The sequence below is a fragment of the Hyla sarda genome, chromosome 10 (assembly GCF_029499605.1).
Source record: "Hyla sarda isolate aHylSar1 chromosome 10, aHylSar1.hap1, whole genome shotgun sequence".
Classification (NCBI taxonomy): Eukaryota; Metazoa; Chordata; class Amphibia; order Anura; family Hylidae; genus Hyla; species Hyla sarda.
This window is the reverse complement of record NC_079198.1, coordinates 102,451,397-102,471,573: the sequence shown is the minus strand read 5'-3', so window position 1 is coordinate 102,471,573 and position 20,177 is coordinate 102,451,397. Positions and strand designations below refer to the sequence as shown.

The following is a 20,177-nucleotide window of genomic DNA, read 5'->3' as shown; positions in this document are numbered from 1 at the left end:
TGTGTGTGTGTATATGTGTATATATATATATATATATATATATATATATATATATATATACACACACACATACATATATACAAAGATTCCCATTGATGAAGAATGGCTCCACTATCTTTGTATCCCTTATACCACACCATACCATCAATTTTTGTGTTCCAACAGTCTTGGAGGGATCTATCCAATGTGGGTTAGTGTCAGACCAATAGCGGTGGTTTTGTTTGTTAACTTCACCATTCACATAAAAGTTTGCCTCATCACTGAACAAAATATTCTGCATAAACTGAGGGTCCTGTTCCAATTTTTGTTTTGCCCATTCTGCAGCACCTGAAACTATGGATACTGGAAGCCTGTGCTAGCATTTCTCCTGCAGTGTATATAGTGGTATATAGCAGTGTATACGGATACTGGAAGCCTGTGCTAACATTTCTCCTGTGGTGTATATAGTGGTATATAGCAGTGTATACGGATACTGGAAGCCTGTGCTAGCATTTCTCCTGCGGTGTATATAGTGGTATATAGCAGTGTATACGGATACTGGAAGCCTGTGCTAACATTTCTCCTGCGGTGTATATAGTGGTATATAGCAGTGTATACGGATACTGGAAGCCTGTGCTAGCATTTCTCCTGCGGTGTATATAGTAGTATATAGCAGTGTATACGGATACTGGAAGCCTGTGCTAGCATTTCTCCTGCGGTGTATAAAGTAGTATATAGCAGTGTATACGAATACTGGAAGCCTGTGCTAGCATTTCTCCTGTGGTGTATATAGTAGTATATCGCAGTGTATACAGATACTGGAAGCCTGTGCTAGCATTTCTCCTGCGGTGTATATAGTAGTATATAGCAGTGTATACGGATACTGGAAGCCTGTGCTAGCATTTCTCCTGCGGTGTATATAGTAGTATATAGCAGTGTATACGGATACTGGAAGCCTGTGCTAGCATTTCTCCTGCGGTGTATATAGTAGTATATCGCAGTGTATACGGATACTGGAAGCCTGTGCTAGCATTTCTCCTGCGGTGTATATAGTAGTATATAGCAGTGTATACAGATACTGGAAGCCTGTGCTAGCATTTCTCCTGTGGTGTATATAGTAGTATATCGCAGTGTATACGGATACTGGAAGCCTGTGCTAGCATTTCTCCTGCGGTGTATATAGTAGTATAAAGCAGTGTATACAGATACTGGAAGCCTGTGCTAGCATTTCTCCTGCAGTGTATATAGTAGTATATAGCAGTGTATACGGATACTGGAAGCCTGTGCTAGCATTTCTCCTGCGGTGTATATAGTAGTATATAGCAGTGTATATGGATACTGGAAGCCTGTGCTAGCATTTCTCCTGCGGTGTATATAGTAGTATATAGCAGTGTATACGGATACTGGAATCCTGTGCTAGCATTTCTCCTGCGGTGTATATAGTAGTATATAGCAGTGTATACGGATACTGGAAGCCTGTGCTAGCATTTCTCCTGCGGTGTATATAGTAGTATATAGCAGTGTATACGGATACTGGAAGCCTGTGCTAGCATTTCTCCTGCGGTGTATATAGTAGTATATAGCAGTGTATATGGATACTGGAAGCCTGTGCTAGCATTTCTCCTGCGGTGTATATAGTAGTATATAGCAGTGTATACGGATACTGGAAGCCTGTGCTAGCATTTCTCCTGCGGTGTATATAGTAGTATATAGCAGTGTATACGGATACTGGAAGCCTGTGGTAGCATTCCTCCTGCAGTGTTGCTATCAGTGTGTGAAGAGTGGGAGAAGAGGGTGGCATTGACAATCCAACACAATGGGCAGCACATTGAACACATTTTATAAGTGGTCAGAAACTTGTAAATAACTAATGAAAGAATAAAGTTACGTTAAAACAAAGCACACCATTGTTTTTCTTGTGAAATTCCCAATAAGTTTGATGTGTCACATGACCCTCTTCCTATTGAAAAACAAAAGTTGGATTCAAAATGGCCGACTTCAAAATGGCCGTCATGATCACCACCCATCTTGAAAAGTTTCCCCCCCTCACATATACTAATGTGCCACAAATGGGAAGTTAATATTACCAACCATTCCCATTTTATTAAGGTGTATCCATATAAATGGCCCACCCTGTATATATAGTAAATTTGAGTAGCCGTATTAGTCCAGTAATGCAGGTATTACAAGATACTGCAACATTTTTTGATTTGCATATATATATATATATATAATCTTGTTAGGGTTTATATAACAATTTCTGGCAAATAGCAGGAAATAGAGTCTGAGAATACACCAGTCTGGGATAATGGATACGTTTTCGCACCAAGCTGTTATGACACCATGTTGCTATGGTAACAGTGATAGTTAGATGCAGAGTAGCCAGTCTATTAATAGGTATCTAGAGACATCGGCATGGATACATTTTTAGTTTTAATAACATTGCTATTTATTATAGTTTGTTCTAAATAAAATCACACTTGTACTTTGCCCAGCCCTGATCATTATACCTTTTTTTTTTTTTTTTTTTTTTTTTTTTTTAAACAAATATTTTGTCTATTCTTCTGCTTAAAAGCCTTAGGATTTGCTATGGGGTTTTAAATGTTTGATTTTGGAATTTCCTCCCAGACACATCATACAGCAAATATATATATTTTACATTTTTTTTTCCCAGTAGAAACCCCCCCCCCCCTTCCAACCCACCTTATACAGGTTATAGTTGATGTGAATATCTGAAAGTACATAGTGCCATCTAAAGGCAATTTTAGGGTACTACGCCCAGCTGCATCAGAGAAAATCTGTTTGCTTTTTCCCCGGTGATTCCCAAGGTTGCAGACTATACCAGGTAGATATTAATACCCTCCATAAAGCGATGCAGTGCTGCTTTAAAGACTGGTTTCAAGAATTATACATTGTAGAACAGAGAATACAGCTTTATGCAGCGTTCTGTAACAGACGTGAGAATGTATCGCTGGTATTAAAATCACATTTGTAACCTTTGGTCTGTGTTTAATAAGCAGAACATCATAATGGCAATTACATTTTGACAGAGATTATTGAGAATTGTATTGTACCGAGAGCACAATTGGCTCTGCGTCTCTCACCGGACATGGTCTGATAGTTTTTATACACATTACAAGTCAAAGGGGCTTTGTTATATCTCTTATACAGGGGGGGGCAGGATCATCTTGATGTGTTAAAGGGGAACACAGATTAGGCTGGTATTTTTTAAAAGGCACATAGGGTATTTGCTAGGGGTTGTCTTATAGCAGTGTTTCCCAATCAGGGTGCCTCCAGCTGTTGCAAAACTACAACTCCCAGCATGCCCGGACAGCCTTTGGCTGTCCGGGCATGCTGGGAGTTGTAGTTTTGCAACAGCTGGAGGTACTTTGGCTGGGAAACACTATCTTAGGGATAAGAGCATCTGTTTTTTAAGGTTATAGCGCCTGAAGCAGGTGGTGGTGTAATACATGTAATGTAGCAGTGGTCCGTAATGGAAGAATACCATGTTGTACTGCACTTGGCCACTTGCTTTTATGCAGTCATGGACCCTGTCTGATGCATATGCCACAATATCAATTTATATTGAGTCAAGAGGATAGGGTTTAATGCGTAAGGGTGTGGCTTTTATAGGAAAGGCTCAGGCCGTGTTCACACTTCACACGTTACGGCTAATTAACACATGGGTTTTGTTCCGCTAATGACCGCAGTTGCAATAAATATGGCATACTTGACTTCACGTAGCATAATTTTCCCTGGCGCCATTTTTTTGATTGCGGTTCTTCATGACCTAAAATCACATGTGGTAATTCGCTGCGGTACTGCTAATCAGCCGCGGGGTGTAAACACAGCCCCAAGGCACCCGAAACTGTATGCTTGTAGGCTCCTGACTATTTAAATCCTGGTACTGAGGGTGGATGACAGGTTGTGTAATTGAAGCATTCAAATATGAAGCCTGTGCTGATAAAGTAAACATTAATCTTGGTTTATCTGAATATCTTGGGACTTATAAGTCTCTATAAGGAAATGTATAGGGACACATAAACTATTGCAAATGCACTACAATTCTGGAGTAATACGCACCATAAGCTGGTTTACTCGACTTGTGCCTCTTATATAACCTATTCGCCGAAGGGCAAAAAAAATGACCCCAAAGTATCAATGGTAATAATTTATCTTCACATAAAAATAATTTTAAAAAAAACGTTGAAATCTAAAAACTCGTGTATTACTTATTAATGTGTTAAGATGTGAGAAGTAAGACTTTAAAGTTTTATTTATCGTCTAACTATTAAAAGTTCAGTTTCATTCTGCTACTGTTGGTAATTGAGGCCATTTATCCGCTTTTCTGCAAATAGTTGATAATAGTGGATCGTGAGTGTCCAATGGGATGCTTTAGGTCTCATTCGTGTTGATTATGATTCCACCACCTATAGACACATCTTAGACCCCCCCCCCCCCCCCCCCCGCAGTGCGATTCTCGTTAAAAGGGGTGTGGCTTCTGTAAATGGACGTATGGCATAGCACAAGATTTTTGCACAGTTAAAATCAACCAATAGTTGGTTTAAACTTAGACTAGACACTCTAACAATGCACCCGCTTTATCAAAAGTATGATGTCATAGTATGATGTCGTACGAAGTGAGATGTCAATAAACCTGCCACATTCTTAGATTTGTCTAGTCTAAGTTTGGATACCGCAAAGTTGAAATCTTTTGTGTTATGAATTGTACCATGTCCAGGGTGGCCTTTTGAGTCCAATCCACCGTGGGAACAATATGTGCATGAGGGATATGCATTACGTACATGCATCCACTGAGGCCTAAGCTGTAAATAAAAATAAAGTTGCATCATTTTATTTTAAATTTTTTTTTTAAAGGAGCAATCGTTTGCAAAATTATGTCCACTGCTGCACTTTTGATCTTCCCCGCTGTACTTGCGCAATAAGTGGGGCTTATGGTGGAGAGGGCATGGTTTCGCATTAAGGAGGATGTGGTCTCCACCACATGCCAAATTTAGCTAGCAAGCCTCAAAGCTGTTGAAGTTTTTAGGAATGGCACACTCCGATCCAAAGCTTCTATATAAATCCAGTGAGCCTATGTGAGTTGTCAATTAATCGATTAGTTTAAGCCCTACATACCTTTCTCCAAGCTGTGGTCCGTTTCACTTGTTCTCTACCTCTGTTTGGGCGCCAGGCAGAGCTTCATGATGTCATTGCTCTGTTCGGGCGCCGGGTGGTTCTTCATGATGTCATCAAGCTCTGTTCGGAAGCCGGGCGGAGCTTCATGCCATCTTGAAGCTCTGCCCAGCGCCCAAACAAAGGAAGATAACAGGCGAACCGAACCATGGCTCTGAGACTAGTATGTAGGGCTGAAACAACTAGTCTATTTATCGACCACTAATTGATCAAAATAATTGTTAGTTGCGGCCCTAGTGAAAAAAAAAAGTTTACACTGTCTAGGAATAAGACAGTTTTAATAAATATGTGCCATAGTGTGTTTGGAACATTTCTTGTGGTGGTAATGGTGTGTGTTACTTTAAGATAGGTATGCTATTTTATCTATAGTCTTATCCAAAAGACACGTTACAAATTTAAAGGGATATTCCCATCTGCACAATTGGTCTTCTTGCTCTAACCAGCATGTTTGCGACTGGAGGTGGTCGGGAAAGCCAGAAGCAGCAGAAGTGGAGTAAGTTATACAATGTACGCAACTTCCATTAACTCTAATGGAGTTGTGCAAATGGCGTAGCCACAGGAGTTAGGACAACAGCTATAGGCGCCATGTTCACAGATCTGTAATTCCACAGCATACTTTGGTGCTCTGAAGGTAGTTATGTAATATTTGTTTTGTGTGAGGTTATTTTATTCTGTTCATTGTGGGTCATATCAATCCGTGTCGTTCTAAAGCAGTGTTTCCCAACCGAGGTGCCTCCAGCTGTTGCAAAACTACAACTCCCAGCATGCCCAGATAGCCAAAGGCTGTCCGGGCATGCTGTGAGTTGTAGTTTTGCAACAGCTGGAGGCACCCTGGTTGGGAAACACTGCTTTAGATGTATCAATTACATTCAAGTTAAACTCTCTTGTGCTTTTCTTATTGGAATGTATGTAATAAACATTTCTCATGTGATTTTTGACTTCAAGGTCCTGCCCTTCTACGCTGCCTCTGTTATTGCTCCTCTTCTTCTTCTTACATTAGCTGTTTCATCTCGCCTCACTGCCTCTATCTTTGAGGTCATGATGAGATCCCCAGTGAACAATGAATCACTGGGAGATTACTGTAAAGATACCTCAGATCTGTTTGTGTGGCCATAGACATCTAAAATTAGGCTACATGGTGTTTATTGAATACTGTGGAAGAGGCTTTTGTATTTCCTAAGTATTCATCTGATATATACAATTTAAAGGGGTTCTTCTATTGACTTTGGCTTCAATCAGGCCTGAATTTCACTAGTTTGCATTTCAAGCCCTGGTTTGAAACCACATAAAGAGGAGCAGCTTTTGTCAGAGCCTTGTGGCCTTCTCATTAGAATTACCCCAGTGTAGATTGTGATAAAAAAAAGTGTGTGTGTATGTACATATATATATATATAAAAATATATATGTATTTGTATTGGAAATTGCTTAAAATCCATTTCCTTAAAAAGGATTCTCCCTTTAGATTAAAATCATTTGGATATGCCTTAAAAGTCTGATAGGTGGCTGCATTTTTAGGAGTATGAGGGTTTCATGACAATTGTTGTGGATGCCAAGGAAATTGGCACAGACTGCATACAGGAGAAGTCCAAATGTATAGATAGTGCACTTGTCTAATTCCCTAACATCCATAGACCTTAAAGGAAATCTGTCATCAGTTTCACCTACACTAACCTGTCGGTACAGACAGGTACTGCAAGTGACACTGATTACAATGATACATACCTGATTCCATTCTGTGCTCCAGTTCTCCCTCTATACTCTTACATAGTAACATAGTCACCCGGTGTGGTAGAAAATGGTGTCACCCCCATACCTTCCCCCCCCCCCCCCCCCCCCTCAGTAAGTTTTTAGCTTTTTGTGACAGACACCACTGTTGTATGTCATTGTGAGAAATTCCAGTATAAAAATCAGATATACCAGTTGCTACAGAATGGGAAAGTGTTAAAGAAGTTTTCACCATTTAAATATACAGCTCCCAGAATTACTTAAAGGGGTACTCCACTGGAAAACATTTACTTTTATATCAACTGGTGCCAGAAAGTTAAACAGATTTTTTAATTACTTCTATTTAAAATCTTAATCCTTACGGTACTTATAAGCTGTTGTATTCTCCACAGGAAGTTGTGTAGTTCTTTCCAGTCTGTCCAAAGTGCTCTGTCTGTCCATGTTAGGAACTGTCCAGAGCAGGATAGGTTTGCAATGGGGATTTGCTCCTACTATGGACAGTTCTTGACATGGACAGAGGTGTCAGCACAGAGCACTGTGGTCAGACAGAAAATAAATTAAAAAAGAAAAGAACTTCCTGTGAATTGCTTATACAGCAGCTAATAAATACTGGAAGGATTAAGATTTTTAAGTAGAAGTAATTTATAAATCTGTTTAACTTTGTAGCACCAGTTGATTAAATTTTTTTTTCCAGTAGAGTACCCCTTTATGCAGTGGTAAGGTTATGCTGGGAGTTGAGATTCACTGACCATAACTGTAGAACTGACAAGCGACTACAGCTCTGATAGGACATAGAGAGGAGAATACACAATAATGTCAGTGACTACAGGTGACGTCTTCTCTATAGTCTTCCCTTATCTAATTCAGATGGTACATACCGCCGGGTCCAGCTAAAACTTCTCTCTGCAGAATGTGACGCCCAGACGTCTCCTCACTATGTCAGCGCATTCTCATCCTCTATATGAAAACAAGTATTAATATAAACCTGCCAGACACTGTATCCTCTAAATATAATACTACTATACACTATACTCTGATTATAAACCTTCCATACACCGTACCAACTGAATATAATACTACCACACACTGTACATTCAGAATATAATACCAACACATACTGTACACTCTGAATATAAATCTGCCACATACTGTACCCTCTGAATATAAATCTGCCACATACTGTACCCTCTGAATATAAATCTGGTGGTGTTGCTAGTGGATGATGCGGGTGCTAGTACTGGGGGGGTGCTACTGGCCATCCCCCCTGGCAGTATCACCCCCATCATCCATCGGCAGGATCGTCCTCCTGGCAGGAGCACCCCCATCATCCACCATCAGGATCTGCTGATGGAGGTGCTGCTGGGGGGGTTTGCTGGTGGATGATGAGGGTGCTACTGCCAGGGGGGAGCATTAGGTAGGCAGCAGTTCCCCCACTTAAGGTAGGTAGCAGTTACCCCACATTAGGTAGGTAGCAGTTACCCCACCTTAGGTAGCATAGATTCCCCACATGTGGTACCAGTTACCCCACATTAGGTAGCACAGATTCCACACATTAGGTAGCACAGATTCCACAGATTCGCTCTGCGAGTGACGTCACGTCCTCCTGCGCGGCCCTGCGGAGTGACGTCGGGCCGGCGCAACAGAAGACGTGGGGGCGCAGGCCGGTTCACTGTGCAGGTAGGTTCACTACTATGGAGACAAGTGAGACAGCGAAAAAGTGAGGACGGGGCGGAGGGTGAGGGGTGCTATTACAGAGGCAGCGCAAGTGAGGAGCAGGGGCGTACCTGGTGTCACCCCATCAGGATGGTGTCACCCGGTGCAGGCCGCACCCCCCGCACCCCGGTCGCAACGCCACTGATCATGGGAAAGATCTCTGTACTGTCCCCTGATATATTTATACATAGTTATTAGGTCTCCCCTAAGCCTTATTTTTTCCTAAACTAAATAACCCCAATTCTGATAATCTTTCTGGGTACTGTAGTCCTCCCATTCCCTGTATTACTCTTGTGGCCCGTCCTTGAACCCTCTCCAGCTCCACTATATCTTTCTTGTACACTGTTGCCCTGTACTGTACACAGTATTCTATGTGTGGTCTGACTAGTGATTGGTACAGCGGTAGAATTATTTCCTTGTCTTGGGCATCTATCTCCCTATTGAGGCACCCCATGATTTTATTTGCCTTGGCAGCAGCTGCCCGACACTGGTCACTACAGCTAAATTTACTGTTAACTAAGACTCCTAAGTCCTTTTCCACATGAGTCGTCCAAAGTGTTCTCCCATTTAATACATAACCCCAGATTTTCCTCCCCATGTGCATAACCTTACATTTATCAGTGTTGAACCTCATCTGCCACTGCCCAGCCCAAACCTCCAACCTATCCAGATCCATTTGTAACAGTGCACTGTCCTCTATAGTGTTTGCAGATGATACTAAACTCTGTAAAGCTGTAAAGATTGCTACTTTACTACATAACCCATCTTCAAGGTCATTAATGAATATATTAAATAGATCAGGACCCAAGACTGACCCCTGTGGTACCCCACTAGTGACGAGTCACCCAATCAGAATAAGTACCATTAATAACCACCCTCTGTTTCCTATCACTGAGCCAGTTACTTACCCACTTACACAAATTCTCCCCCAGCCCAATCCTTCTCATTTTATGCACCAACCTTTTATGTGGAACCGTATCAAATGCTTTGGAAAAATCCAGATATATGACATCCAACTATTTCCCCCTGGTCCAGTCTGGAGCTCACCTCCTCATAAAAGCTGATCAGGTTAGTTTGACAGGACTGATCCCTCATAAACCCATGCTGATATGGAGTCATACATTTATTTTAATTTTATCTTCTGTATATTCTGTTCCTGGGTCGACTTGGAGCATGGGCGGAGATTTGTAATGTCACCACTCCTGTTTCTCTGCTGAGTCCTGCTGCTAGCAATCAGCAGCAGTGACATCAAAGCTCTGCCCATGCTCCAAATCGGCGCCAGAATGGAAGATACCAAAGAAGAGAACCAGAGCACTGAACGGGATCAGCAGGATCAGGTAAGTATGGTTGTCATAAGTGTCGCCTGCACTAACCTGTATGGATACTGTGCTATACATTTCTGATTGATAGGGTCGCAAATCATGTGATCAAGAGCCTTCTGACTCCCACCAACTGTCTTCCAGCTGGTAGTGGTGATTGGGAAGATGAAAACTCCTGTATGCAGTGCCACTGACACTTGTTCTTTCAATAGATAGGGTTTTCAGAGGCGAGAACCCTAGGTATTAACTATCCTGTAAATGTTGTATTGTCTAAAAAGGGAACATCTTTTTACAGTGATACCGTGGTTCCAAATTAGAGCTACTGTGGATATAAAAAGTTCCAGGTTCTTGTGATATTTAATAATGAGACAAACGATAAATAATGTATGAACTTTTTCCACCTTTAATGTGAACTGTAATGTGAACAGTTCAATTGCAAAACACATTTGAGGTAAAAGGAAGAAAAAAAAACTTTAACCTGGTTGCATAAGTGCTTACACCCTTTATCTAATACATTGTTGAAACTCCTTTTGATTTTATTACAGCTATCTGTAAGGGTAGTCTATTAGCATGGGACATCATAATGTGGCAATATTTGCCCACTCAAAAGTACTCTAAATCTGTCAGATTGCAAGGATGTCTCCTGTGCACACCCCACAGATATTAAATTAGATTAAGGTCAAAGCTCTGTCATTCCAAAACTTCTGGTGAAGCCATGCATTTGTGGGTTTGGATTTATGCTGTGGGTCGTTGGCCTGTTGAAAGTTGAACATCTTCAACATTCTAATGGATGCCTGAAGGTTTTGTGGCAAAACTGCCTGGTATTTGGAACTATTTATAATTCCTTCCACCCAGTTTATGGCCCTGGTTCAAAAAACGCTCCAAAGCATGATACTGCTACCACCATGCATCACTGTGGGTATGGTGTTTTTACCCTATCACCCATGACAGCACCGCTGGACCTCCCACCGTGGGACAGGAAACATGTAAATTTGGTCCTCCTTCCTCAGTTCAGGTTTCCTGTCCTATGGATAGGAGGCCTGGAATTTTTTTTTCTGATCTCTTTCCTGTTCCTGAGCTGCGGGGCCCCCGTTGCCGACAGTTGTGAGTGCTTTACCGGCCGACGTGAGACTCCTCGGGAGCTGCCGGCAAGCAGTGTCTGGCACAGGCTCCGGCAGTGTTCTCTTCCGGGGGAGCACTGTGGAGAGTGCGGGTCGGGTGGCCGGCTCTCCCATCTCTGCGTGTCCCCAGTGTGTGCACGCACACAAACTATGAGGACGTCCGGCCCAGCAGACCCTGGGAGACGCGTCACTTCCGGGTGGAAGGCATGCAAAACTTTAAAAGAGAAGCTGGATCCGAAGCCGGGCGTCTGTTGTTTCTCCCTGTGTCAGGAGATCCCGCTGACCTGCAACGATGCAGGAGCTGGCTACTGCGTTCTACACTGCGTTGGATTTATTCGGCGTTGGTGCCTTAATTCCGGTTCTTTCAACCGAAGACCTTCTCCAGCATGCCTGAAACTGGGAAAGAAGGTGGACGCGCTAAATCCAAGCGTTCCAGCCCAGTACTACAGCTTCCTTGGGCGAGACCTTTCCATGTTTCTATTTTTTATGGTCTAATGGGGGTTATCATGTGCTTTATTGTAGGCAGATAAAAGCTCAGCTGAGGCCCCTAGGAAAGCTACATCTAAAACTCATAATGTGCGCAATGTAGGAGTCTGCTAGAAACCTCATATAAAAGAGCCATTTGCCCATCTAGTTGCCCAGGAATCCTCCTCCTTAGCACTAACCATCAAGAAAATGATTAAAGATGAACTTAAAAATTCTCTACAAAACCTAGGTCTTAGAAAGGACAAGGATTTGGCCGCATTATCCCAATCCCCTCCACATGAGTCTATTATAGGAGAAGAGGGTGAAGTCTCATCTTCTGATGAAGTAGTAGAGGACTCTGGTTCTGTATCTTGGATTACCCGTGAGGCTACGGAGCAACTTATAAAGGCCATCTGTGTTACCGTGAATTTGGAGGAAAGCGAAGAGCTGTTGTCAGCAGAGGATGCGCTCTATGAGGGTCTAGGTCCTAAGGACAGACGCACTTTGTCTCCATAATAAGGGTAAAAGCACTTCGTGATAAAGAATGGAGCCAGCCAGACAAAAATTCCTACCTAATAACTTTAAAAGAAAGTACCCTTTTGAGGAAGAAGTCTTAAAAAATTGGGACAGAGCACCCCTTATTGATGCGCCTGTGGCGAAGATTTCTAAAAAAAAAAAAAATCGCTCTACATTTTGTAGATCTGGGCTCTCTCTCTCTGACACCATGGATAGAAAGGCCGACCTATTTAATAAAAAAGCCTGGGAAGTCGCAGCGGGTTCCCTTAGGGCTTCAGTAGCCTCAGTGTATGTGGCTTGGTCCCTGAGAGTTTGGCTAGCTCAACTTAAATCCCATATTGAAAGTAAAACTCCTAGGCAGGAAATTTTTGTCTGTTCCTGTGGTTTCCAAAGTTGCTGACTTCTTAGCAGATTTCACCGTGGATCTTGTTAGATCCTCTGCTAGGTCCGCAGTGCTCTCAAATTCAGACAGGAGAGCGATTTGGCATAGGCCATTGAAATGAATTACATACGGGCGGCATACGGTAGGGATACAGGAGCGCCCGGTTTTAGCTCCATCCAGTGGTATGCGGTCCCCTATGGCTGAAAATGTGATGTGAACCCAGCCTTAAGTCGTTTTGTGTTTTGTTTGTGGCACAGTTTTGTAAAATAATTTTTGTGAAACATCACAACGAAACAAAAATGTGTGAATGTTAGGAAAGGTAGACCTGATCATCATGTTTACAAAATTTGGTTTGAAGGGAACAGCAACTTTATGGCACATTTCAGAAAATATGCATTGTAATCATCTTCCTCTCCACATTAGAGAATAGAGATACATTTTAATCAGTTTATCTGCATTTTAAATCTCTATCATATTTTTTTAAATGTCAAACTCTTCCATTCTGTGACTTCATTAGGGATTTCGAAAGCAGTGGATATAACAGATAGTGAATATTAAATATGCACAACCCTTTGTTTGCTGTAGATTTTAAGATCTAATATTGCTACGGCGCTTATCTATTCTGGACTTTAAGTGTTTGTATTATTCAATTCCAGGTTTACATAGAAAGCAGATCGTATACATTTAGTTTTTTCTTAAAAATGTTTTTCCACGATTTGGAATTGTATAATAAACTGGTCTGTCTCAGACGAGCATCTGCCCGTTCCTCTTCAGAAACCTCAGTAGTCCTAATTTTTGTTGAAGCAACTGGCTGCCACAGTAGCACCCCACCATTTTTGTCTATATTGTATACTCCTTTTGTGAAGTTGTCACCCCTTTGCTGTATATCAGTCAAAATTGAAGGCATCCATGTAGCATTTCTACAACACTGTTAGTCTGCAAATTTTTTTTTTGATTTTCTAGCATTTGTCTTGCAAGCTGTTCAGTCTTTCTGTCACCAATGGGAATCAAGTGGCACACTACTTCTTTTTTTAAATTCAAATTATGTGCCTGATGAAGCTGCAAACTTGCAGTGAAACGCGTTGAATCTTGGGAATAAACCTTCCTTGATTTTACCTGGTTTCCTACAGTTTATCCTACGCCCCGTGGAACCGGCGTTCCTCTCTGAAGGCTCCCTGATCCTGTGCCATTATCTTCGCTGGAGGGCTGCAGATGACTATTATATTATATATATTATATTATATTATAATATAATATATATTTATATATATATATATATGATATTGTGTTTGCCATTGTTGTGTATGTCTGTATACAACTACATGAGTTGAGTGGCTTTCAAGCCTCTTTTGTTTTTAACACTTTTATCTCGTTTATCACACCAAGGAACGCTCTTTTTTCATTCATAGATATCGATTAGTGGGCTGTGATCTGTGGAGCCAATTTTAATGCAAATCAATAGATGTGATGTTTTACCAGATACGTTAGTAGGGCGGTTCATAAATAAGGGGGTTTATACCTCCATGATCCTGGAGAGAGTTAGTCTTTCTGTGAAACTCTGGGAAACTGCCAAACTCTGCTTGGATAGGCACAGGCGCTATTACTTTCAATGGCTCAAGTGTAATCAGCTAGTGTCTATGTTCAGGTCATTTTCCAAGCTTATACAAGTTTTGTCTTTAAACTTAAGTAGTCCAAGATAAAGCTTGGGTATGCTTTAAAAATGTGACCCACTAGATGACTACCTTTGGGCCATTGAAATGAACCAAGCAGTGTTGGTTGTTCAGTCAGCTGTGTGTAAACATCAGAGTGACACAATAGAAAACTTAATGCAATTTGTTAAAAAAAAGGCCAGAAAAACAAATGGGAGGAAAGAAACAGGAATCCGTGTTTGTGTATTAACACAATTTTAAAGCCAAATATAAACCAGCGTTAACATGTGATCAATGTGTGGAGGATTGGATGAATCACCATGTGCGTTAACCATGGAGATGATGCTGGATCATTTGTCTGGTGCTGTTCTAATAAAAACATAAAAATGACGCCTGAAGAAAACAATCATTTTTTTTCTCCTTTATGGGGCTGCAAGGCAGGTAAAGGACATGTAAACCAATCATTACCTCTACAGTCAATGCACAGGGGACACCTTTCATTCCATGTATGTCTCATGAAACTAGAATATTCAGAAGATATATTCAGATCTGTGATTTGTGTATTTGCTATGATGTAAAAATGCTGGGTGACAAACAACTTAACCCCTTCCCGATCTATGATGTACTGTTACGTCATGGGTCGGGGAGGGGGAACATGACGCGGGCCCACGGGTCGCGTCATAACCAGCAAGATCCCTCGCTGCTATCAGCAGCTGACATCTGCCGGTTATGAATGACATCGGAGCTGGCTCCAATGTCCATCAGTGAAATGGTTAAAGGAGTGCTCCGGTGAAGTTAAGAAAAATAAAAATGCCCCAAAGCCACCACAATACCTGTTCTGTGCCCCCCTGTAGTTATCCATGTGGTTTTGGCAGCTCGTTTGGCCCCTGGTGTCTCCTTAATATTCTTTTTCCTTGCTGCAGCCCAGACTACAACTTTCAGAAGTTGGTGAAGCTCTGTGTAATCGCTGCCAGCCGATTGCTTTCACTATCTGTGTGCATGCTGTTGTTGTCAGCAGCACACACTACATGTCTTTTCTTTTAAACTATCCTCCTTCCCCCCTCCCCCAGCAATAAATCATGCTATGCTCTGAATGTCAGCAGTCAGTGATAAGATCTACAGCAGGAAAGGAGCAGCGTTATGTGCAGAGTTGTGACTGAGAATCTTCACTGAGCTTCTCTTACCGGCAAGCTCCTCACACAGGGAGGGGAGGGGAGGGGAGGGGGGGGGGAGCTGAGGCTGTGAGGCCAAAAATCATGTGGTGGTTGTCTTTATGTAAACCCCTCACTGAGACCTAGCCCCCACCCTCCTGCAAGACAAGCAGGATCTGAATATGATGTCTTTCTCTTACTCCCTGCATGTAAGTGACAGCTGAAAGAGGAAACTGCTCTATATAGCTAATGAATGATATTTAGACAAATAAATAAGTTGGTGAGAGGGAAAGGATGGGCTATGGGTTTAGTTCCCCGGAGTACCCCTTTAAATTCAGTGATCAATAGCGATCACCGCATTTAAACATTAAATGCCCGTTATCCCAGCTGGGGACCCCCGGGACTCCCGCGATCAGGCATCTCATCCCCTATCATTTGGATGGGGGATAAGATGTTTAAGCACCGGAGTACCCCTTTAAAGTTTTTTTTTCCTGGAATACCACTTTTTTTTTATATGAACTGTCTCTAAAAAGTTTAACAGATTTGTAAATTACTTATATAAAAAAAATGTTAATCCTTCCAGTAGTTATCAGCTGCTGAAGTTGAGTTTTTTTTCTGACAACAGTGCTCTCTTCTGACACCTCTGCTTGTCTCAGGAACTGTCCAAAGCATTAGAGGTTTGCTATGGGGATTTGCTCCTACTCTGGACAGTTCCTCAGACAAGCAGAGGTGTCAGCAGAGAGCACTGTTGTCAGACAGCAAAGAACAACTCCTGCTGTCCTACAGCTTTTTTTTATTTTTTTATTTTTTAAAACAGATTTGTAAATTACTTCTATTAAAAAATCTTAACCCTTCCAATACTTATCAGCTGCTGTATGCCCAGGTGGAAGTTATTTTCTTTTTGAATTTATTTTCTGTCTGACCACAGTTCTCTCTGCTGACACCTCTGTCCATGTCGGGAACTGTTCAAAGCAGGAGCAAATCCCCATAGCAAACCTATCCCACTTTGGACAGTTCCTGACATGGACAGATTGTCAGCAGAAAGCACTGTGGTCAGACAGAAAAAAAGAAAATAACATCCTCTGTAGTATACAGCAGCTGATAAGTACTGGAAGCATTAAGATATTTTAGCAGAAATAATTTACAAATCTGTTGAACTTTCTGGCACCAGTTGATTTAAAAAAAATAATAATAATTCCACCGAATTACCTTTTTATGGCAGCGGGGGGGGGGGGGGGTGTATAATGAGGGTCCCCGGGCTTGCGATGGGTGTCGGCGCATCGTGCCCTATTGAGCAGCATGGCCAGGTATATTGCACTGCACTAAAATACTAGTCTGATACAGCAGTGATCTGGTGATCGCGGTCAGTCCCCAAAATGGTGACATTGAGTAAAAGAACTTTTCCAGAAGAAAAGGGGTTAGTGGTACTGGGAGCTTTTAGGAAACTGTAATGTTCTGTGTTCCTGGACCAAGCATTCGCTCAATTCTGTCTATAGATGTGACTGGGGAAGAGATCACACTAATGTAATATGGACACCTTTTGTTGGCTTTTGGCCATAATATTGATGCAGAAATGCATCTGTATTCCACTAGTGTGTTTGCAATGCTTTACAAAGTCTTCCATTGTGATTTTATGCTTTCTATATTGTTTTCATGTCTTCACTCCAGAGAAGGCATTGGTCTGTCTCCAGATAGATGGGTAGGTAGAAGTACAGATAAATATTGATATAGATTAGTGGTCTCCAAGCTGTGGCCCTCGAAATGTTGCAAAACTAGTTTTGCAACATCTGGATGGCCACAGTTTGGAGACCCTGATATCGATCATATTTTTACACTGAATACCTATAAGCTTGTGCATGCATTTATATATATTTTTTTTCATATTACTGCAATGTTTCCCAAATTGTTGTAAGAAGAAAATGCAGTAGTTATCAGTAGTAACGAGTAAGGTGGCAGATTTTACCCTTCGATGAACTTCTGGAAAATGAAAAATTGTGTTTTATTGCTTTCATTCATTTTGCTGATCTCCCCAGTGCCCTTATTGTTACCAGGCTTCATCTAAATCTACCACCAGTGCATTTCCTAGTACCCCAATTATGTTATTTTCCCCTCCAGTCAGAATGGTTATTTTAATCTGCTTTGCATTTGAATCGGTGTCATTGAATTATTCGGAAGCAGTTGCTGCCATTGCTTTTCTGTCTGTCACGTGGAAAGAAAGAATATAGCAGGCGATTAGTAAAAATGCTTTTCTGAGACCTGGCAGACCAGCCTGTTGTGGACGTGTCTAGAACAGGATCTGTTCCTTTTAAAAGTGTGGCCCCTTCCCATTTCACCTGTTTATCCACTCGCAGGTCTTTTATAAAGGTCTGTTAACAAGAATAGGATCATGTGAGGAAGTGATGATGGTGGTGGGAGGAGGAGGGTGTGAGAAGGAAGACACGGGTTGTACTAGGCTCTCGTTCTGGAGCCTGTCATGGAAATCTTAGCTGTAGCAATAGAAGTGATCTTCCAAGCATCAGTGCTCAGCATTGATTATTAAAAACAAGCTGAATTGTTTTCCCTATTGCAGACTGCTTGCAGTTTTGTGCCTGGCAGTGCTAGCTTAGTATGCTTATCCTTTACACGTTTCTTTTCTTCCTAGAATCAATCTACCGACGAGGGGCCAGAAGATGGAGGAAGCTCTACCGAGTGAATGGGCATCTGTTTCAAGCCAAACGCTTTAACCGAGTAAGTGATTCATCAGACAAAAAATAAAAAATCAGCTTCTCCATTCTCCAGGGCATGTTGGGTTGTTGAATGTTGCTTTATTTTATACATTAGGAAGGCAAAATGGAGCATTGTAAATTTAGTAGGTCTCAGCCAAAAGCGTGGGCTTCTACAATGCCTCATCCTTGTGCCGAATGTTATTTTATCATTGAAATGTACATCTATGTGCGTTGTTTCCCGATACCCAGCATGCTTTATACTGAGAGAGATACCTTGCAGAATAAATAATGCATTGTATTGATTATTCTGCAAGTAAAATAGTTTGCATGGTTTTTCTTAGACAAGCTGTGAATATGGGTTTTATCTTAAGGCTTCACATTTACAGCAATATGCGTAGTAGGCCACCGATGTAGGATTATGACTGGTATAATAAGATGGTGTTGTCAATAATTCTATTATGATGGCCAAGTGAACTGCTTTTCTATATTTTAAGTATTTACTTTCATTCATTATGACCACCATATTGACAGGTTTATCCCTCTTTGATCATTTTGAAATCTCTCCAAAAGAGCGCCTCCTTAAGAAGACCATTCTCTGATTCAGACCAGATTTCCTGTGATGGATTTTTAGTTCTACCACTTATGTATTCTTTGACATGACCACCCCACTAGAAGACCACTTTTTTGTGCAATTTTGGGTGGTTGTCTTAAAGAGATTTCACTTTATTTTTAATAATGGTCTCCAACCAATGCGTTTCAAGTTGATGTGAAACTACAACTCCCTGTGGCTACTAGGATAGGATGGGAATTATGTGATTAACCACACTTTGGAGAATGAAAATACCCCAAGAATGTCCTCTTTAGTTTAAAATAATAATAATTATGTTTCACTTAGTTCATATGTGTTTAATTTTATTGCATATTACCTTGTGTCTGGGCAAAGCAAAGATAGCCATTTAATTTTATGTACAAAGGCGTAAGTGGGGCCCTAGTAAAAATCCTTAACATGACCCTCAACTAATGCTTTCTTTATAGTACCATTTTCCTTATATAAGAGAGAGAGAGACACTTGATGGGCACCTAAGGCTCCTGGGCCAAGATGCAACTGTACCCTCTGCACTCCCTATTGTTTGTTATGCCTCTGGTTTGGTGCATCTCGTCTATGCCCCAGACCTTGCATCGATGACTTTGCTAGTTTATTGGTATTTCCAGGCATATTGTAAGAACACTGTCGGACCATGAACTGTGTGTAGGTCACAAGAATGCTACAATCCAACAAAGACTGATAATGTTAATCTTAGTGTAGTGCCTGAAGCGGGCAGAGCATGACTTATGTATTTATTATTGATTTCACTAAGATGTTCTGAGGTTCTGCAAAGAAATATTCTACAGGTGCTTAAGGGGCAGGAAAAATAAAAACAAATTATTCCCCAGCCACCAGTTCTCTGCTGGTGCCATTCCGATGGTGCCAGTCCCCACTGCTCAGGGCTTCCTGTTCTCCTATCCAACACGTAGGAAATGCCCGCTCAGCCAGTCACTGTCTGATGTAGGGCATAGAGAACAGAAAGCTCTGAGCATCAGAACTGCACTGGGGTCAGGTTGAGTAAGTTATCTTAATTTTTGTTGCCAACCTGAGCATGTCTAGAAAATAAAATATTTTCCCAGATAAGCCTTATAAGCTCTGCTCTACAATGGAGTAATATTGATGGGCCTTGAGAGGACTGGGTTGAGAACCACTGATTTAGGGCATGTTCACATGCTGCTGATTTGTTGCAGATTTTTCCATTTCACTTTAATGGTGTAGTCAAAATCCGCAACACTGGAACGCACCCTAAGGGCTTGCTCACACGGGTGGATGTTATTGTGAGATAGCAGCGTATTTCCCATGGAGTTTGAAATAGGCTGGGCTCTCCGCAAAAATGATGCTGCCGAAAATCCACTGGGGTGAGCAAGATTCAAACTTGCAACTGGAAAGACGCTATTATCTTGCAATAAAATCCCCTGATTGAACGAGCCCAGGGCGACTTTCACACGGAACACCTAGCAAACTTTCTGCAGACAATCCACAATGTTACTTCATGTACTGTAAATCAAAAACAGAAAAAATGCTTATTTCAATGTGGAATTGTAGATTTGCCTCAGGAGTTGTAGGTGCAGATATGTAACTTTAATTCAGAGTTATCAACTTACTTCACATCTGCAGTTGTGGAGTTTAACAGACATCCAAAACATATCTGCAGATTTTAACTTCCCTGT

General features: G+C 41.5%; 1 protein-coding gene across 4 annotated transcripts in view; it reads left to right on the top strand.

The window, feature by feature from the left end:
* The window catches only part of PRKCZ (protein kinase C zeta), a 283,121-nt gene that overhangs the window by 188,151 nt on the left and 74,793 nt on the right, over positions 1-20,177 (top strand). For all 4 annotated transcript variants that reach the window (XM_056543983.1, XM_056543985.1, XM_056543984.1 and 1 more), the window contains one exon: positions 17,858-17,943. In XM_056543983.1, coding sequence (XP_056399958.1) covers positions 17,858-17,943 — 86 coding nt within the window. The remainder of the gene's footprint in view (positions 1-17,857; positions 17,944-20,177) is intronic.